This window comes from Neopelma chrysocephalum, unplaced genomic scaffold (assembly GCF_003984885.1).
Source record: "Neopelma chrysocephalum unplaced genomic scaffold, ASM398488v2 Primary Assembly neopelma1_89, whole genome shotgun sequence".
Classification (NCBI taxonomy): Eukaryota; Metazoa; Chordata; class Aves; order Passeriformes; family Pipridae; genus Neopelma; species Neopelma chrysocephalum.
In genome coordinates this window covers 412830-433607 of record NW_020897751.1, presented here as the reverse complement: position 1 = coordinate 433607, position 20778 = coordinate 412830, and the positions used below count along the sequence as shown (strand labels likewise).

General features: G+C 50.4%; 2 protein-coding genes and 1 long non-coding RNA gene across 13 annotated transcripts in view; 2 read left to right on the top strand and 1 right to left on the bottom strand.

The window, feature by feature from the left end:
- The window catches only part of P4HA1 (prolyl 4-hydroxylase subunit alpha 1), a 31872-nt gene extending 27150 nt beyond the window's left edge, over nt 1-4722 (top strand). For all 5 annotated transcript variants that reach the window (XM_027692970.1, XM_027692972.1, XM_027692975.1 and 2 more), the window contains 4 exons: nt 1187-1252; nt 1667-1735; nt 2376-2472; nt 2939-4722. In XM_027692970.1, coding sequence (XP_027548771.1) covers nt 1187-1252; nt 1667-1735; nt 2376-2472; nt 2939-3009 — 303 coding nt within the window. In that variant the 3' untranslated portion in view covers nt 3010-4722. The remainder of the gene's footprint in view (nt 1-1186; nt 1253-1666; nt 1736-2375; nt 2473-2938) is intronic.
- LOC113972177 lies at nt 2920-17064 on the bottom strand. 4 transcript variants are annotated; one of them, XR_003535784.1, is made up of 8 exons: nt 16386-17064; nt 15392-15537; nt 12900-13680; nt 12379-12507; nt 9460-9606; nt 6037-6159; nt 4584-4700; nt 2920-3026 (listed from the first exon to the last, which is right to left on the bottom strand). It is a non-coding gene; the product is annotated as an uncharacterized LOC113972177 (long non-coding RNA). The 4 variants fall into 4 exon arrangements; XR_003535785.1 differs by lacking the exon at nt 16386-17064 and having other exon boundaries at nt 12900-12979; nt 13383-13680; nt 15392-15857; XR_003535783.1 differs by lacking the exon at nt 16386-17064 and having other exon boundaries at nt 15392-15857.
- PLA2G12B (phospholipase A2 group XIIB) lies at nt 10622-20625 on the top strand. 4 transcript variants are annotated; one of them, XM_027692986.1, is made up of 4 exons: nt 10622-10876; nt 15875-15951; nt 17080-17245; nt 18810-20625. In XM_027692986.1, exons 1-4 carry the CDS (start codon nt 10648-10650, stop codon nt 18926-18928), a joined length of 591 nt encoding a protein of 196 aa, XP_027548787.1. In that variant the 5' UTR covers nt 10622-10647; the 3' UTR covers nt 18929-20625. The 4 variants fall into 4 exon arrangements, with proteins under 4 accessions (XP_027548787.1, XP_027548785.1, XP_027548786.1 ...); XM_027692984.1 differs by having other exon boundaries at nt 15875-15963; XM_027692985.1 differs by lacking the exon at nt 18810-20625 and adding an exon at nt 18082-18466 and having other exon boundaries at nt 15875-15963.
- The last annotated feature ends 153 nt before the right edge of the window (nt 20626-20778 follow it).

Below are 20778 nucleotides of genomic sequence, written 5' to 3'. Positions count from 1 at the left end.
TTTTATTTCCTGTTTTTATTTCCGGTTTTTAGTTTTATTTCCTATTTTTATTTTTAATTTCCTTTTTTATTTCCGGTTTTCATTTTTTATTTCCTATTTTTATTTCCTGTTTTTAGTTTTATTTCCTGTTTTTATTTCCTGTTTTTATTTTTAATTTCCTTTTTTATTTCCGGTTTTTCATTTTTATTTCCTGTTTTTCATTTTTATTTCCTGTTTTTATTTCCGGTTTTAGTTTTATTTCCTATTTTTATTTCCTGTTTTTATTTTTATTTCCTATTTTTATTTCCTATTTTTATTTTTATTTCCTGTTTTTATTTCCGGGTTTTCATTTTTATTTCCTGTTTTTATTTTTATTTCCTATTTTTATTTCTGGTTTTTCATTTTTATTTCCTGTTTTTATTTTTATTTCCTATTTTTATTTCCGGTTTTATTTTTATTTCCTGCTTTTATTTTTATTTCCTGGTTTCATTTCCGGTTTTTAGTTTTTATTTCCTATTTTTATTTCCTGTTTTTATTTTTTGTTTCCTATTTTCATCTTTTATTTCCTGTTTTTGTTTTTACTTTTTGTTTTTATTTGTATTTCCTGTTTTTATTTCCAGTTTTTATTTTTATTCCCTGTTTTTATTTCTGGTTTTTATTTTTATTTCCTGTTTTTATTTCTGGTTTTTATTTTTATTTGCTGTTTTTATTTTTTATTTGCTGTTTTTATTTCCTGTTTTCATTTTTTATTTCCTGCTTTAATATTTTAATTCCTTTTTTCATTTTTTAATTCCTGTTTTTATTTCCTGGTTTTGTTTTTATTTTTATTTTCTGTTTATTTTTTATTTCCTGACTTTATTTTCTATTTCCTGACATTATTTATTTTTATTTCCTGATTTTTTATTTCCTGATTTATTTTTTATTTCCTGACATTATTTATTTTTTATTTCCTGACGTTATTTATTTTTTATTTCCTGACGTTATTTATTTTTTATTTCCTGACGTTATTTATTTTCTGACATTATTTCCTGATATTTCCTTTCCTTTCCTGAAATTTCCTTTCCTTTCCCCCTTGTATTTCCCTTATTCCATTGTGAGGGGTTGATGATTTCTTCTGCCCCAGCCCAGTCTCAGCCAGTCCCTGTCAGTGGCTGCTCTGAGCAGCCCCGAGGAAGTGCTGATGGACTCTGCTTCCTTTTGTTCACAGAAAGATGAGCCTGATGCTTTTAAGGAACTGGGAACAGGCAACAGAATTGCTACTTGGTTGTTTTATGTAAGTCACAGCTCTGTCCCTCCCCATTCTGCACCACTGAAGGGTTCCATTCTCTCTGTTCATTCTGGTTGTTACTGCAGTCACTTCCCACTCAAACAGCCCCAAACTCTGGGGTCCTGTTGTCTCCTTCCCCAGCCCGTGTGTTCTTCCCTGTGCTGTGAGGAGGGTTTGGCTCCCTACAATGACTTTTCTGGCTGTTCAGTTTTGTGTCTCCATCAGTGTTATCAGCCTGGGAACTGCAGTGGAGGGGACGAGGCTGGGGCTCCACTGGGCCCACAGCGGGAGGGTTTCAGCCTCTTTGAGGGAGGTGTAAATTAACTTCTGCAATACCCTGACCCTGTTTTACTGAGCCCTGAGAGCCCCCGAGGCTGCCTGAACTCACCTGTTTCTCACCTGTGTTTCCCACCTGTGCAGATGAGTGACGTGGCAGCAGGGGGAGCCACGGTCTTTCCTGAAGTCGGAGCCAGCGTCTGGCCCAGAAAGGTGAGCAGGGATTTCTCCTCAAAATACAGCACAGGCATGAAAGAAGCTTTAAATGAACCTTTAAAAGAGGGAAAATCCCAGCCCTGTTCATGGCAGCACAGAGGTGCTCACAGTTCAGAGCAGTGCTGGTGATTCCAAGGGCCCCCACATTCCCTGGGTTACATTTGGAACTTGGCTGCTTCTAATGCACAGACTGCAAAACATCACAGTGCTTCCAAACACATCCTGAAAACATTCACATCTCTGAAGTTGTTTTAGTCTTGAGGCGGCTGTAGGGAATTCTCCTTGGAATGTCATGTTCCTGTTAGGTTTTTCCCTCAGCAGGGTCTCAAATAAGGTCTACTTTGGCTGGCCTCCTGCTCCTTCTTAGTAAATAATCTTGCTTTCTAAACCTGGTCGGGACTTCAATGACACTGTCCTGGGGTTTAAAAAATAATGAAGAGCCAAGCATTACACGGACACAAAATAAGTCAAAGGGGACTCATTCCTAAGGAAGGAAATGTTAGACTGTAGAAAAGATCCTCCAGTGTAAAAGAATCCGAAATACAAATGCACTTACCTGTGCTTTATCCTGAAGTGAGTTGGTGTTTAAGTGTGTGTTGTGCAGAGCAGAGTGCTGAGGGTGTCCCTGCCATTCCAGGGAACAGCTGTGTTCTGGTACAACCTGTTCCCGAGTGGAGAAGGCGATTACAGCACCCGGCACGCGGCCTGCCCGGTCCTAGTGGGGAATAAATGGGGTGAGTACCTGCCTGGGACCCCAGCCTGGGCCTTGGGGGGGCCTTGCCTTGCTTTGCCTTTTCCTCTGTACTTCATGGTGGGATAAAAAGCACCCAGAAATGCAGTTCTTTATAAAGAAGTCTATTTAATTTACTTTATCTACTTCATCCCTATACATTACAGATATTCTATAGAGCAGCATATTTTATGTATAAAATACATGTACGACTGTATCTCTTTTAAGAGTCTTCTGTAGTTTTGCAGGGAAGTTTTTTTCCTTCTTGTATTTATTAGACCAACTTCACATTTGTGCATAGCAGGGGGTTGGAACGAGATGATTTTAATGCCCCTTCCGACCCAAATCCTGGGATTCCACAACTCAAACTCTTTAAGAAACTAAGATAATGCTGTGCTTAACCAACAGCACATTTACCTTCAGCAGGAGCTCCCCACAGGCAGTGATCCAATCCCTTTGTGTCTTTGCAGTATCCAACAAATGGCTGCACGAGCGGGGGCAGGAATTCCGAAGGCCGTGCACGTTATCGGAGCTGGAATGATGCAGAGCCGTCAGTCCCTGTCAATGCACATCTCCAACAGTTTACAACTGACTAACACTCCACTCCAGGTTCAGTCCCCCCCAGCTGTGGACAGGACAAACGTGCTTTTAGTTCCCTCCCAGTACCCCCTGAGGTTTTATGAACAGAAAATATTGAGGTTTACGAGTGTTACCGGGAAAAAAAAAAGGACAAAATACAGATGAGGGCCACAACTAACTGTGGTGTTGTGTGTGGTGTTCCTGTCACCATCATCCCTCTGAGCAGTGTGGGAAAACAGGGGGGATGTCATGGGAGGGCTCCCCTCTAAGGAACTCTGAGTTACACCCATTCCTATTGCTGAATTTCCAGACATTCAGCTCCTTGTTTTCCCAGAGTGCCTGACCACTGCTGTTGAGAACTGCAGGCATCCTTTGTGTTTCTCTGGAAAATGGGTTATTACCACGTTTTAACCTGTTCTCCCACATGCACAAAAGCCCCCCAAGTTTTAAATTGTCTTCCTTCTTGGCCCCTGTGGGGAATTTGGCTCCTAACCTTGACACCATGAGCCAGCAGTTCCACAGGCACGGCCAGGACGCTTCCCCAGTGTTGTGCCTGTGTCAGAGCAGCCTGACAACACCCACAGCCCACCTTTCCCCACCTCTGGAATGTTTGTCCACGTGAACAAATGCTGCTTTTGTTCTGTCCCAGCAGCCAGCTCTTCCATCTGCTCCTCGGGCAGGGGGTGGGATGTTCCCACCTTCATTAATCAAAATAGTTGTGCCTTAGGACGCTGGAATTTCAAATTGGTGAAGAGACTTCAGGTGCTGAGGTGACACAGAGTCCTCACAGAATGCTCTCCACCCTCATCCTCCTCACAGCTCTCGAGGTTTCCTGAGAAACTGTCACCCTATTTATTTATAGTCCTGACCCTTCTTTAGATGCAGGCTCACTGTCATGAACCCTGTCCCTTCCACAGCAGGATTTTTATAGCAAAATAACCAACTACTCCACTAGCATGAGGGCAAAAATCAAAGGGAGCTGCACCTGACTCTACCTAAACAGTCCAATTTTCTGGATGATTATGGTTTTACTGATTAGGGGTGAAGCCTGAAGTCTTTGCCAAGGAAAAAATTCCAATTTTGGTTAATTGGGTCTTCTGCCTCAATAAAGTCTTGAAAATTGAGCCGAAACGTAGACAAAACCAATTGTTAACGTGCTAGAAATACCTCTGGAATACTGGGAGTGCAGTTCAAGGTACTATAGTTGGAGGATCAGAAGACACTTTAAGGTCTTTGCTGGAAAATGCATTGTTGAATTCCTGCTGAGCCTGGCAGCAGTGGGGCCACAGAGCTGCTCCTCCTCAGCCCTGCTCCTCCCTGCACTGGGCCTGTGCTTTGGGCAGAGGGGAAGCAAAGTCCATCCAGCACCTCAGGACACAAATACAGTCTCACATCTGCACTGCTCCTTTATTCCAGGCAGCTGCTCCCCCAGAGCAGCAGCTGATCTAAAGGAATTCAAGAGCTGGGTGAGCAGAGGGGATCTTTGAGTGCTACATTGTAATCATTAAAAAAACCCAACATAATATTTCTGCCTACCTGAGTTTTCTCCCTTTTTTGTCCATCTCCATTCCTATCCATGGTCTTCTTTTTTTCTCTTTGCCATCTTTTTTAGTTTCATAAGCTCCATGGCTGCAGGTACCTCCTGCCACTTCCCTGCAAGTAAAAAAAGGATACAATGAGCAGTGTGGTGTTGGGGATCTTGCCTTTGGGGTGTCCATAAATGCTTGCAGGGAGCCAGTCCCACACAGTGAACAAGCACAAAAGGAAATCCCTGTGCTGCCACCATGAACAGAGGTGGAAAACAGCACTTGGGTTTGCTATTCCCATCTCCCTTCAACCAACAGCCAAGGATGAACCACAAGCTGGAGCTGGGGAATTTTGCTCAACAGCTCCTTCCCTCACCTCAGTACCAGCCAGTACTTCCAGTGATAAACAGCATTTTAAGGAAGGTCTCTCAGAGGCATTGCCTGGGGAGGGAAAATGGTTTAGTGCACGACTTTTTAAAGCAGTGAACTACTCCAAGAAAATTCTTCAGGAAAGAAAAATAATTTGTCTTTTGACATTGGAAAATTTCACTTGATTAAAAAAAAAAAAAGTCCCCCAAAAGCAAACCTCCAGTCTGCTGAGGCACATCAGGAACATCCCAGATTATGACAAAAGGTCATTTGATATTTTTAAACTGCAGACAATCCCTGTTTCTACTCCCTCCACTGCAGTAGTGTCCATGTACCCAATGCTGACTGTGAGGGATTCCACTGGTGCTGCTGCTTTCTGCCTTACCCCCATTTCTCAAAGGGCTTTTGGATCCCGAGCGTGGCTCCTGTGTGAATCTAGTTTTGTATTAAAGATGTTTGAAAACTGTTTGGCTCACAGTGACTGACAGCTGAGAAACTGCCTTACTGTTACTTTTTTTTTGTAATAAAATTTTTTATGTAAAAAAAAAAAAAGAGAAAAAAAAAAGAGAACGGGCTTCAAATAAAGGCCACTGCCATCAGCAGTGAGAAATCCTCCACATCCAGCTGTCCTGTATGTGGCTGCTGTAAATCTCATCACACAGGGGTTTAGCACTGTGGAAGATGGAGCTCATCTTCCTCCCTTCACCGCCTCGGGGGGCAGGGGCAGGAGATGCTCCCGTCACAAATTCCTGTTAAATGCTACACTTTGGGCACTGAAGGACTGCAAAAGGGGAGGGCAGATAGTGCTGGGCCCAAAGCACCTTGTGCCTAAAAATTTAGGGCAAGGAGTTCTGGGGGAGGAGTGTGGCCCAGCCTTTGTGTCCCAGGGCAGTGGTTGGTGGGTTCAGTAACCACCCGAGATCTGGGGCTGGAACAGGCACAGCAGAGGGGCAGCTGCTCACAGACCCTTTCCCAAGGGTGACAAATCTGGTTCCTGAAGCCCGAGGTCAAACAACCACTTACTCTGGATAGTTCTAGGGGGGGAAGAAAGCACCAGAGACTCCAACAGCACCACAGGAAGACCAAGCACTCACGTGTAGGAAGGTCAGGCTGACATCTTCCTTATCCAACCCTCGGTGGTTTATAGACCACAGCCATTCCTGGGCTTCACCCTTGGGAGCAGTGGAGCTCCTGCTTAATTCGTGGCCATCAGGAACCTGCAAAAAGCACAGCAAGGGCTGGTCAGAAGCCTTTGATCCTCCTGCCTGTGGAAGGGAGCCTTGTGCTGCTGACAGAGCACTTGGCTCAGGGGCAGGAACTGCCCACGGACACAGCTGATGTGCTGGTGGATTTGGCAGCCACAGGACAGGAAATGAGTCTGAAGTGTACCAGCGTTGGTTTATTTTGGAAAGGAGGCTGGATTCCATGCCCAGCCACTCCGTGCTGCTGCCCTGCTCAGCAAGGCAGGCCCTGCCCCTCCCCTGGAGGGAGGGAAGAGCAGTGGATCAGCCCTGGGACACCCTGACCAGTGCTCAGGTGCTGTGGCTTCCTACCATTCCACCTGGGGCTCTCCTGGCACAGCTGCACCCAGAGCATGTCCACGGGGATCACAACCACAGGAGGAACCCCCCCAGGGTAAGGACTGAGCAGCTACAGCTGAAAGGGCAGGACAGGGTCAGGGATAGGGAAAAGGGCCTGTGAATGTCACAGGGCAGGGATGAGATGAAGGGAAGGGTCTGACAGTATCACACAATCCCAGAATGGTTTGGGATGGAAGGGACCTTAAAGAGCATCTCATTCCAACCCCCTGCCATGGGCAGGGACACCTTCCACTAGCCCAGGTTGCTCCAAGCCCCCTCCAACCTGGCCTTGGACACTTCCAGGGATCCAGGGGCAGCCACAGCTTCTCTGGGCAACCTGTGCCAGGGCCTCCCCACCCTCACAGGGAACAATTCCTTCCCAATATCTAAACCTGCTGTCTGTCAATTTAAAACCATTCCTCCTTGTCCTGTCACTCCATCCCTTGTCCAAAATCCCTCTGCAGCTCTCTTGGAGCCCCTTTAGGCACTGAAAGGGGCTCTAAGGTCTCCACAGAACTTTATCTTTTCCAGGCTGAACAATCCCAATTCTTTCATCCTTTCCTCATAGGAAAGGTGCTCCATCCCTCTAATAACCTTGGTGCCTCCTCTGGACTGGCTCCAGCAGCTCCATGTCCTTGCTGTGCTGTTCCCAGGGCTGGAGCAGCTCTGCAGGGGGGTCTCACCTGAGGGGCAGAATCACCTCCTATGGATGGGGGAAGGCAGCACAGGGCTGAAGGGACCTGTCCAGGGACTCCTGGAGAGACTGGACCTGCTCACACACTTGAGCACAGCCCCCATGAGGGAGGGAATCTTCACCCACCCACCCATCTTCCTCCAGCTGCTGGACTCTGACCGACTCAGCCTTGGGTATTTCGTCACTGAGCTGCACTTCTCTGTTCCCATAATCAGTGACTCATCTGGCTCCCAACCCAGCCTTTGGAGCAGCCACGGATCACCCACTGACCTGAACCACAAGCTGCCTCTTCCCTGTGCTAAACACCGACCAGCAAGACCTGGAGCCATCCAAAGCCCAGGGAAGAAGAGCTCAGTGCCTCAATCCCACACCCCCAGCAGGACACCAAGGGAAGGATCCCGGCACAGCACAGACCTATGGCAGCGTGCTCTGAGAAGGGAAGGCACTAGAGGAGCTGGAGCAGCTCCAGCTGCTCCCAGTGTGAAGCCAAGAGAGATTTTCCAGCTCCATATGGGATGGGCTTCACTCCCGTAAGCGTGGGGGACGCAGGCGCCCAGCGCTGGGACGGGTGTAGTCACCTCTCCCTCTGGGTACAGTCACCTCTCCCTCCTGCTGCAGGGCTGCCAGCAGCCTGAGTGTCCCTGGGAATGTGTGACTCACCCCAGCCCGGGGCCGCTCTATATTTGAGCATTACAGAGGCACAAATGAATGCACCGAGTCAGGAGTGTACCCCGGGGTCAGGACAAGGTTCAGAACCCAGCTGTCAGAGTTCACAAACAGCATCTCAATCTTCAGAGAGAGCAAAACCGGCCCAGGGAGGGGGCATTTTCAGCTGCAGTGGGTCCAAGGCCAGGTACCTGCTGTGCACACCCATGTCGGGGAGTTCCTCGCTGCTCCCCAAGGGAACTGTGGGTCACTTTTACTCAATCCTACATTTTTCCTGGTCTTCAGATCTTAAAGTCTGGGTGCAACCGGGCTATTTGCAGCTGGACTGGAAACGTCTCAGGAGACTGGTGTGGGGAGTGGAGGAAGGAAGCAGGAGGGAGGGAGGAAGGAGAGTGGCTCATCCCCAGGGCAGGGCACAGGGGCTGCCACGTTTTGGAAAAGCAGTTAAACTGCTTTTTATTCACAAACCGTTGCTCCAGGGCAAGTGACAACCGGGCAGGAAAGTTTCTGACTCCTCTTTTCCCGGGCTCTGCACTTTGCCAGCTCCTCCCTCCCCACCCTATTCAGCTTTCCTAACTAATTCCAATTGATTTTGCAAACAGCCTGGGCTCCAGAGCCACCCCCTCCAGGCTGCATGTCCTGCTCATGACACAATTCCCTGTGGTTTGCATCCCCTGCCGGCATTTTTTCCCTCTCTGTTTGCCTTCAGCAGCACATGGATCAGGCACCAGGGACCAAAGGATGACAAAAAAAAGCTGCGTTCTGGAATTGCCTCTGGAGCAACCCTAAAAGGCTCCATATAAAAGCATGGCACCAAGCACAGACACCCAGGGGCTCTACACATTTCCAAGCCATTCCTAAACAGCTGGTTGGCTTTTTAACTTCTGCCAGGCTGTTGGTAAGGGCTGGGAGCACTGGGACTGCAAACTGGAGTGTCAGGCAGGACAGGGATTGAGCAGAGACACCAAAGACACAGCACGGGACTGCTAAGCCCGATTTTCCCTTCACTGGGGCTCCCTGGCACCAAATTCCAGGGACCATTTCCACCCACAACCAACAGATCAGTCCCCAGCAGGGTCTGAACAGCAGGACAAGCCTGAGCTCTCCAGTGCTCCTGCAGGAAATCCTTACTTCACCATCCTGTGCTTTGTGCCAGGGGTGACACAGGTGTCACAAAAGGCTCACTTAGAGGCAGGGGCTGGCTGGTTCCCAGGATCCAGGGAACAGACTCTCTGGGAGCAACCTGGCACCTCTAGCTCAGCCCAAAACATCACCCTAATTTCTCACCAGGCATTACAGTGCTCCCCCTCCTTGTCTGCAGCTTGGACACTGCCAACCCCCCTTCCCAATGCTCTCTGCACCCAGGTTTAGCTCTCAAAAGACAAAGCTGGTTTGAGGTTCCCTTTGGATCTCCTGCACTCCTCACATGTTCCCCCCAGCCAGGAACTGAGCCCAAGTAGAGCTGGGCCTCAGAACAGATGGAACAAGAAGGCAGCAGCTGCCTCTGGCTCCACACCATTCCACAGGAATGGGACCAACCACCTTGTCTGCTCCTCTTCCCCACTTCTCTGACTTACCTGCCTGGGAAACCAAGACTTGGCTGTGGTCCTTCCTCCTTTATCCCAGGTCTGGAGCACATCACACATGGCCATATCCAGAAAGACACAGGCACTACCACGGGGCTCTGGCCCTTCAGAAGCAGCAACACAGTGAGGCTGAATATCCTGCAAGACAATAAAATGCCAGAATTGGTGTTTGTGTTTGCCATATATTTGAAAGACCTGCTGCCCAGCTCCCCCTGAGGAGCAGTGCTGTGCTGGGACACATCCCAAAAGTTTTCTGAGAGCAGCCAGAGGCTTCCCATGCCATTTTCCTTCCCTATTCTTTATCAGTGGTTTGCCTTGTCTTTCTGCTGCTCGTGTTCATTTGATTGTTTCCTTTTCAAGGAGTAATTTCCTTGAACTGTCCATCAGCTGTGCAGGGCCCTGGGTTCTGGCAGGGCAGTCCCACCCCAGAGCTGGGACCTGCAGCTCCCCTACAAGCCCCTTTCCTGGCTCAGGGTTTGGTGCCAGCCCTTCCTCACTCTGGGTCAGCAATGTGTGTTTAATTTGGCAATGCTGGCATTCCATAGAAGCTGTAACATCAGCCTTCAGGAGCCCCATCAAAGGCAAATACTCATCTACAGCACTGATACTGGAAGTGGAGGTGATGCCAAGGAATTGCTCCAATGCAGTGTTTGTAACCCCAAACTATTCTAAGTTGCTGGATCGATCCCTCTGGGGCTCTGTGGTCCCACAGGGTTTGCTGGGAGCAGCTAGGCTGGGTCTCATCCCACCCTATCCCGTACCCAGCAGGCACTGGAAAAGGCAAGGGGTGCTCCTCAGTGTGCTGATCTACTGCTTGGGCAGCAGAAATTTTGGACAGAGATACTCATCCCCCAACAGGCTGGGGAGGGAGTGGGGTGGCCTTATGGGGCAGGTGGAGGGTCCTGGGCAGACAGACCCCGCTCAGCCCCTTAGGGAGGGGTCCCTCTCGGGGAGCTGGAGCCCCGGGGGCTGAGCCTGTTCCAGCGGGATTGTGCAAACTCACACCTCTGAGAGGTGAACTTGGGCCCGAATCCCGGCGCTGCACTTTGCTCTCCGGCTGCAGTGACCTCATGCCGGCTCCCCGGCAGTGTCTAAAGTCCAGGGAGGGGGTGCTTACCTGCCTCCCACCCAGGGCAGCTCCATCCCACTGCTCCCGAGGCTCCGGGGCTGCACTGCAGCATGGGGCTGCTGCTCCGGGCAGCGCTGCTGTGCCTCTGCCTGGGGCCGGGGCAGTGCTCCGAGGGGGCAGCAGGGGAGGGCACACAGGACCCACAGGCAGAGTCATCCTACTCCGACTGGGGCATCGACACCATCCGGGACGGCTTCGAAACGGTCAACAGCTACTTCGACTCCTTCCTGGAGCTGCTCGGGGGGAAGAACGGCGTCTGTCAGTACAGATGTCGGTACGGTGAGTGCCCTCACTGCTGCTGGCTCCCCTCTCCTTCCCTGAGCACAGCCAGCTCTGCTCCCCATGACCTGCCCCTGCTGTGCTCGGCACGGTCACACCTTCTCTGCCATGCCCGCACAGGGACACTGAGCCCTCATCCCTCCCTGTGCCCAGGAACAGCCCGAGCTCAGAGCCCCGGGCAGGGTGGCAAGGAGGAGAGGACCCAGGTTTTGCAGGAGGGGCACAGGGGTACCCAGGCTGCCCAGCTGCCTGGAGCCCTGCAGAAGGGCAGGGTGGGCAGAGAGGCCCCAGAGGGCAGGCTGAGCCCGCGGCCCCAACCTCAGCAACTCTCAGAGTGCCCTTATCCAGCAGCTGTGAGCTGGAGGAGGGGAAAGAACAGGGAGGAGACCGGGGGAACATTTAGTACTCGCGGTGGAATGAGGCAGCTCTCGCTTGCCTTGCACTTTAGAGCGATTTACCAAAAAGGAGGAATTTGGTCTGTGCCAGGGGCAGGATGAAGGGGGTCTCAGGGAGGGCAGGGCAGGGTGTGCAGAGCTGCAGGTCTGTGGGGTGACAGACACGGGCAGCACCACCATCAGCAGGGTACCTGCTGAAACAACCTGCTTGGGAGCAAGCAAGGAGGCTTCCTACGGACTGCATCCTCTCCCCAGCCTCCTGCAACTGTCCCCACAGCAAATCTTGTCCTCTGTCACCTCAGCCTGCCCATCCACAGCAGCCTGGCAGCCCCTTTCCCCCAGCTTCATCCCACACCCCTAGTGACTGCCCAGGCAAGGTGCTTGTGAGCACAGAGGGATTTCAACCCCTCTCCTTCCCTGACCATCGATTTTCACAAAAACACTCCATGCTTTGGGGAGATCCCACTGACTCCCTTTCAGTCTGAATGCATCCCATGGACCTCCTGCCCCTCCCAGCCAGGGTGCTGGGAGAAACAGATATTGCAGGGATGACCTGAGCCCACTGTCAGGGGCAGAGGGGGCATGCTTAGCCAAAATGGGGCCACAGGGAGGTTAAAATCAGTCTGAAAGTTGTTGGGTTTCTTGTTCTGTTTCTGAATAACATGTATATGTATCTGTCCTCCCACTCCTGCCAGCTCTGCTCCCCAGGTCCCACGCTAACAGTAAACAGAGGGCAGCAGGCCAGGCAACTCCTCCCCATGGAATGGAGGGAGTCAGACACCTCAGCCCAGGGCCCCCCAGCCCCCCCAGCTCAGGCTGCCTCTCTGCAGCAGCTCAGGAGGGCCACTGGTGTCCCCAGTGCCTGGGGGAGGCAGCCCCCACACACCCCACAGCATGGGGCCACGTGCCCATGGGGCAGCCTGTCCCCGTGTCACAGTGTGGCAGTGACAACCTCCTAAAGGTCCACACTGTGCTCCAAATTCAGAGCAGAAAGGGGCTTGCCCTTCTTAATGCAAAGGCTGAAAGCCCTGGGTGGGGAATAACGTGGCTGGGGCTGCAGTGGGCCTGAGGCAACGCTGGTGTTCAGAGCTGCTTTCAGGGACTCACCAAATCCTGCAGAAGTCGTTGCTTTTGGACACACCCCGAGTCTCTCCCTGCCTCTGTCCCTGTGAAGAGCATCTCCAGAGAGCAGCACAAACCCCAGAGCATCCTGTGTTTCACTGGAGAGTGTTTTACCTAGAAAGGAAAAGGAACAAGCACATCGTTATCCCAGTTCTCATCCTCTGCTCAACAACTCATTAATCACTGGCTGAAGGAGGAAACTACTGAAACACTGCCCATGTGCCTCCAAGGGTCTTGCTGGACCCTTCCAGGACCATTTGTCCGTGCCAGTCTCTAGCACAGACATTGCAAACTGTGAGTGCAGAAGATGCCAGGATGATCCCAAACCAGTGAGATCCAGCCTGTGCCCACAAGAACAAACACAAACCATCTTTATGCTGAATCAGGGCCTGAATGCTTTTCTTCCCCAGGCACAAAGCAAAAAAATTATGCCTTCTACTTTCTTTCATTTCAGCCAAGAAATACCAATAATAGCTTATTTTGCCCCAGTAAAGGTCAGGACTCACCTCTGATTGCCACATCCATCTTCAGCTGAGCACATGGCACTTGGCTCTAAGACTCTTGATTTTTCAGCAGTTAGTGAGGTCTGAAAACAAACAACTTGATGGATTATTCCCTTAAATCAGGACATCAGGGTTACACTGGCATTCACTGGCAAACAGCTGCTCCTGCTTACAAAGTCCCCCTGGGCACCTCAGGGGAAACAAAGAGTCTGAGCTGGGAGTAAAGCCTTTGTAGCTTCCTTCAGCTCTCTGACCAGGCAGGACTTCAATGCTTTGCCCAGCATTTGGCCCTGAAGGCCTTGAGATGAGGAGGCACCTCCAGGCTGTGGGAAAAGAGCCTTCAAAGTCAGGCTCTCCAGCACTGCACTAAAAGGCTGTGGTAAGCAGGGGAACCTCTGCTCGAAGCCTGCCTGGGGCACAGAAACAACAATGGACCACCCAAAAGTGCCAGGAGCCCCGAGACCATCTATTCAGGCAGAAACACACCTCCCCTGCCAGGGTCCCAGCACTGCAGTGTGTGGGACCTCCTGCATGGGCAGCAGCTGCTCCAGCCAGCTGGCTGCTCTCCAGCCCCTGGGAACAGCTACAACAGCCTGGAGACCTCAAACTGCAGCAGGGACACTCAACTTCAGTTCCAAGGCTCTGCCAACAAGGCAGTGCCCTGGAATATATTTTCTTGACTGCAAGGATGGGCAAGCAATAAGTGGGAACAGGAGCAGGGAGTTGATGCTCGTGGAGAGTTGGAACGCCTGGTGTTTCTGATCTGCTTTTGTTTTCCTGTTAACTAGAAAACAAGGCGTGGGAGAGAGGTTAATAGTGGAGTAAGAGTTCACAAAGAGGCACTTTACAAATTATTAAGCTCTATTTTCAGAGAGGAGGGGGCAGGTTTCCTACAAGGGCTCATCTCGGAGGCAGTTCAGTGTTTTGTTATCACCACACCTCTCACGTGAGGGTTTTTTCCTCAGGACAACTTTCTAAGGCATTCTAACAGCTGTGACGTCAGCTTAATGGAAGGTTTGCTCTGGAAACAGAGTTATCCGTGGCTTGGAACCGGATGATGGAGCTTGGAACTCTCCATATCCCCAAACAGCCTCACCCCTGCTCTGACTTACCTTACCCCATTAATTGGCAATGTGCTGCAGGAACATAACTTAATATTACAAGCAAGTAATTCCAATTTGACTCCATCCTGCAAAACCCACTGTGGATTTTGAACTTTGCCTCCTACCTCAGCTCAGGAACATTTGAATTCTGAGTTTGAATTCTCATCCCCTTCCAAAAGAACAACAAGGCTCCTTTGGAAGGGGAAAATTGGCTGTTGGCATCTCACAGCTGAACAGGATTTCAGTTTCTTCTTTATTTGTTGCAAATCTGTTATTTAAACTAAACCACCCTGACAATTTTTAACTGAGCAGGTGCTGGGAACACTCCTACATAAGACCTTTTGAGGCATTTGGCTGTGAGGTCTTCTCAAGAGCACAGTAGATTTATGGCTATATTAACCACTGGCATTTTAGGTACCTCAACACAAAAAAGGGGAACGAGTCTTAAATAATTATCGGTGCTGACAAGGAGAAAGCAGTGGAAATTGAGTTTAAAAGAACCCAACCCTGTCTGAAGGGCTGAACTAGATCCATTTAATGTCTATATAAATTCTCTAGCAGTGCTCAGGGAAGCAGAAACTTAACCCTTGATGTGACAGACTTAGAGAAGACTCAGCTCACATGTCTTTGTTGGAACAGTCACACAGCTTACAGTGTCTTCCCAGAGCAGTGACAGGACCCAGGGAATGGCTGGAGCTGTGTCAGGGAGGGTCAGGCTGGATATTAGAATAAGGTTCTTCCCCCAGAGGGTGATTGGGCACCAAACAGGCTCCCCAGGGCAGTGGGCACAGCCCCAAGGCTGCCAGAGCTCCAGGAGGGTTTGGAGACAGGGTTGGATTGTTGGGGTGTCCTGGGCAGCCCCAGGAGTTGGACTCGGTGACCCTTGTGAGTCCTTTCCAACTGAGGATATTCTGTGACAAATGTTTTAACACCTCACTCTGCATTGGAGATCCCCCTTTTACAAACCCAGCTGGGACTGAAACAAGCACTGAACACACACTGAGGGAGTGCACAGAGAAACCCAGCTCCCTGAGGGGGGTCTCCACAACTTCTCCAGGGGAGAATCCTCTCCCACCCTCAAACACACTCCTTGTGCAGCAGGACCAAGGCACACACGCAGCCTGGAGAGTTGTTCTCCCCAAACAGGGGGTGTTGGCTTAGCCGGAGATGGGGGTGAGGTGGGGATAACAGAAAGAGGATGAGACAGGGCAGGGAATAGCCACATCTCCTTTCCACATGGATGGTTCCCACCCCAGTCCTGAGCACCCACCCCTCACGCCCAGAGCTCTCTGTCAGCCATACACAGAACTCCAGCATGGCTGGGACACAGGAGGGCCTGCACACCTTCAAAAATCAGAATAAAATGATTAAAATGCTGCTGAAGCCACTTACTGTTTGCTGGACTCTTTCTGCATTAGGTAAATAATTACTCATAGAGGGAATTCTTGCTCCTTTATGCATATCAAGAAGCAGAGTGAGGGAGGTGCAGGGATTAAAGGAATAGAAACGATTTGCAAAACGTGGCAGTGCATCCCCATCTGCAGAAAATGGACCAAGAAGACCTGCTCAGAGTCAGATCAGACATGCAAGGTCTAACACAATTTTGTGGAGCCTCATAGCACACCAACACCAAGGAAGAACTGAGGGTGGACAGAAACCCCTTGCTAAGCTAGTGGTGTAACTGGCAGCTTCTTGCAGGAGTTAAACCCCCACCTGGGTGATCCCAGCTGTGCAGAGCTCTCAGGAGGCACATTCCTGGACCAGAATGAAGCCTTTGGGGATGCAGACCAAAGGGGAGCTGTCTGCCACTCCTTGCTTTTTGGTGCTACCTCTTGGGAAGATGGGCTTTCCTAACCCTTGTCCTCTCTTTCCCAGGGAAGGCTCCAATGCCACGACCTCACTACAAGCCCCAGGAACCCAACGGCTGCAGCTCCAATTTTCTGGGGCTCAAGGTACCTGAAAGTGTATGTACTGCCACACCCCCATTCCCAAAGGGGGCAGCTCCCCAGTCCCAAAACCAGCCCATAATTCCGAGAAGGGAGAAGGGAACGTGTTCAGTGCTGGGAAGCTCGGTGAGAGTGTGCACAGAGCAACACCTGAGTGCATCCTCCACCACTCCCAGGCTTTTTGCCTCTGCCAAGCACTGAATTACACACACGGGTTTTGATGCTACACCTGCCTGTTATTTTAAAGGCAATTAATGAAATCATATTGGAGTCGCTGGGAAAAGCACTCCCAGGAGGCTCTCAGAGCAGGAATTCCCCTTTAGCTCATGCAGCCCATGAAGTCTGCAGCAATTAGGCAGATTCCTGCTCTGAAAGCCCCTCTCTTTGCAGCCCATTTTCCATGTTAGGTTTAGTCCCTTAAGCTCTATTTCATTGCAAACCTTGTGGGTATGTCTGTGGTAGCTCCTCCTGACATGGGCAATCACGGGCACAACGAAGGAACAATTCATCTCCTAAATATTACATGAGGAAGGCCAAAAAGAGGAATAATTTATAACAAGCTAATGAGTCCAATCTCTCCAGAAGACAGCCCTTCTGCCCCCTCACTCCCACGGTTATTAGCTAAGCTTGCTGTTTACTCCAGGAGAGCAGAACTCCCCTGACCACACCGTGTTTGTCCTTGGCCTCACAAGTGCATCTCTGAGAAATAAGTCATTAGAAACACCTATGGCAGATTTATTAGGCCAAAATGCAGGACTTGTTACATTTTGGGAAAAGGAGGAAAAAGGGGCTTTTGCCACTGCTGGCAAGGACATGGAGCTGTCTGATGAGCTCAGACAAATGAAAACCAGCAAATGGTTGTGGAGGGGCTGTTTCCCCCTCCCTGCCAGAGGTTTATTCCCTGTGACAGAGAGGGGAGAAGGGGATGGGATCTACCCTGCACTGAATCTGCACCACTGTCCCCACTTTCTTCAGATGGTGAGGGAGCATCACACGTTCCCTCCTTCTGCCCCAGCTATCCGGGGAAACTTCTGGAGAAGGAACCAGCTGGGCTCTGCAGCACCTCACCCGTCACAGCTGTGTGAGCCTGAGGCCAGGACACAGCCCAGGGACACTTCTTTTCTCTTTCCCCAGCTAGATTTGGGCATCCCTGCCATGACCAAGTGCTGTAACCAGCTGGACATTTGCTATGACACCTGCGGGGCCAACAAGTACCGCTGTGACGCCAAGTTCCGCTGGTGCCTCCACTCCATCTGCTCCGACCTCAAGCGCAGCCTCGGCTTCGTCTCCAAGGTCCAAGGTGGGCTCCCGGGCTGGCATTCCCTGGGGAGGGAGGGGAGGGGGAGGGCAAAGAGCCCTTTTTCCTTGCCAGAAGAAGCAAAAATCGGCAGTAGGGAGCAGCACTTCTGCCCTGCACTTGTCACTGGTGGGTCAGAGATGGGTGAGAACACAGATCTGCCCCCTCTGCCACACACTTCTGTCCTGAGGCTGGAGACCTACAGGTATTCTGGCATTTGGAAAACATTACAATGTAGAAAGGAAAAAAACCCCCAAAAACCTAACAAAAAACCCCCCAAAACCTAACAAAAAAACCCTGGAAGCAATTCCTTCAAAGCTTAGATGCCCTCCCAAAGAGTTCAAACATAGGATACCAAAAACTTTCCAGAGCCACCAAAGCCACACACTAAACCTGTCCTGTCTGTGGCCAAGGGCCAACAAGCTGGGAGACCAAGGACAGGACTGTCCGGGATGTGGTTCCCAGATAAGAGATGCTGATGGCTGCAGGGACACACCACAGTGTGGGTGGTGGCTGAGCCACTGCTGAGCCATCCAGGGCAGGTCTGGACTGCCCAGGAGTGCTAATGAAAGCTCTAGTGATGTGTCAGCAGCTCAAGTGCCACCCTGGGTTTGCCTAAATTTTAAAAGGCTCATTCTGCAAGTCTGAGAAGAGCTTTTTGGTAAGGGCTGTGTTTGGTAATCTCTGCTGATGCCCTGCTGTAAGGTGTCCTTCAATATGCATTTGTTTTCTGAAGGCACAGCCTGATTAGGACACATGGGAGGTCTGTAACAGCAGTACTAGTGCAGATGGCTCCCCACCGTGTCACTTCTCTGGGATCCTCTCCACTGACTCACCAGGAGCCCAGGGAAAGCAGGCAGGGGAAGAGCAGCTGCACTCCCTTCGTGTGGGCACAAACATCCCAGCTGCAGCAAGTGCCAGTTTGCCAAAGCCTTGGTTTTACCACTGACTCATCACAGCCTCTTCAACTCCCAAAGGAGCAGGAGCTCCGAGGTGCTCGGAGAGTCTGAGATGGGAGAAGACAGTCCCAAAGGCAAGGCTTCCCCAAATTTATTATGCATACAACAATCAATGTTATGCCAGTGAGTAAACCCTAAAGTCCTAATAATGACCAATTATTTACTGACAAGCAGTTTCAGGGTTGCTTTTTGGGATGAGGAGGGGCTAGCAGTCAGGCACTCAGCTGTTCCAACTGCAGGAGGATTTTTCCTGCTGGCATCATAACTCTCCAAAAGCACAACAAGGTTGGTTAAGAGTGGCTACAGGCTAAACTGAGGGGAGAGGGAGCCAGGAAAGACTCCTGGGAAATATGCTTGGTAAACAGTGCTGTTTGCAGAGCCCCAGGTGATCCATCACCCCGTAAAGCCTGAGAGAGGCATGAAAGGAGGGGGTGAGAGGGGAGAGAAGAGGGAGCAGAGGAGCCCCTGGTCCCACAGAAGGGAACCTTGGGGTCTCTAAGGATGCAGTTCCCAGGGGGAGGATGAGAGCCCCCAAGGGGCAAACCCCAAAGCCCAGGGAGCTCAGTGGGTGCCACCACTCACCTGTCTGTCCCTGTGCTTGTCCCCAGCCTGCGAGTCGGTGGCAGACACCGTGTTCAACGCCGTGTGGACGCTGGGCTGCCGGCCCTTCATGAACAGCCAGAGGAGCGCCTGCATCTGCAGCGAGGAGGAGCGGGACGAGCTGTGAGCAGGAGCAGCCGAGGGGCCCTCTCCACACAGTGACTCCTCTCACAGGGGACCTGGGCCATGCCACTCACACCAACACAGCCCGTGGGCACAGCCTGGGGACACGGGGCAGCCGTGCCTGCTGCCCACCACAGCAGCAGCTCAACAGCCCTGCTGCCCCTTTCCAAGGCCAGCAGCCTGGGAGATCCGATGCCAATCTTCCCCATGGACTGACCGGGGGAGGCAAGCAGGATGCAGTGCTGGTTATAAAAAAGGGGCTTTACCTTGAACACACACCTGTTAGCTCCTCCCGCCCTGGAACTCTCTAATTTGCCGTGCAAGGCATTAGGTTTCTGCAACCCCTGTGAAATTCCCGGTCCACGGACACGCTATTTACGTTTTTCCACCACTGGTAACAGACTAAAGAGGGGTAATTAGCTTTCAGTACATTGCTCACACCCATCCCTGACATTTTCCATCCCATCATTGCACACCCTGACAACCCTGCATATTTAAATATTTGGTGGATCCTAAAGCAATCTAAAACATCTGGAGACTTGGTAAACACGAGAAGGACCTGAGGTGTTTGTGATAAAGGCATAATTCATATTTGGGACCAAAGCCCATCACTTCTCAGATGCAAAATCCCAGCCCTCTCCCCCCAAGTCTCAGGAGACAAAGCTGCTTTTCTTTGGCAGTGTCATCCACATCTATTTAATTATTTCTCTCCTATGCCATTTAACAAAGCTTTTCCCTTCGGATCCCTTTTGACACAAAATGGCTGGGTATCCACTCCCATCTTTTGCACGAGGGAAACAGGAAGCTCACAGTGGCCTTGGATGAGATATTCCAAATGCTGGAGGCCTTATCTGTCAGATGACAGGGCTTACGTGCTACCTCTGTGGGGCTGCTATCAGCAGCCTCAGACACCGCTCCTTCAAAACGTGCTTAATGCTCCCATCTGTTATGGGGAGCTTTTATCACAGGCAAAATTAGAATTTAAAGTGGTATGTGGCATTTCATCTCCACACAGCACTGGCAGACAGCTTTCAGCTGGGTTTCTCGTTGGAAGGAAGTTGTTACTGGGCACTTGTGCCGTGCCACGTAAATATTTCAGCAGCTTCTGCAAACATATTTATGGTTATGTTCTTCCATCTGCCACGGAGAAGTTAAGGCTGCAGAAGGGTGATTTAACCAGAGTGGAAAGAGTCTGTCTTAGTTACTTTTCTTCCAGTTTGGGTTTAAATGTGTGCACGGAGCTATAAATTACTTAAGCTCCGTATTTCTGTTCTTGCCAGTCATCTTTGCTTCCCAGAGAACAGCAACGAGATGTTCAGCTGGCCCCAAACAGGCTGAGACAACAAGAGCCCACTGGTACCCAGACCAGGATATCCAGGTATCCAGGCAGTGACTGTATGGGGTGTTTTCCATTATGGAGGACCTTAATTTACACCGATCAGATGCAATGCCATCCTTTCCCAGCTGGGCTAATGCCTCTGGAGAGGAACATGGCTGTGTGTGTCTGCCTGGACAGACAGCCTTGATTATCCATCTAAGAAACACATGCTTTTGCCTAGGGATGGGAAGGAAACGTCCATCATTCCAGACACTTCCCGAACTTCGCATTTTGTTGGTGAAATGGTGCCTGTTGCCTGTTTAAATGTGAACATACTCTTAGGATTAAATGACAAAGAAATTAAAGCGTCTACATTGTCTACACTCAACAGCCAACTGGCTGGCAAATGTCTTCAAATATTTTACAGTTCAAATGATATCAGAGTGAAGGCAAGCAACTGTTGGCAGGTGGTGACATACACTGGAGAAATCAAAGGGTTCTGAACAGAATCTCTCTGTGCAGACACTGATGTGTCA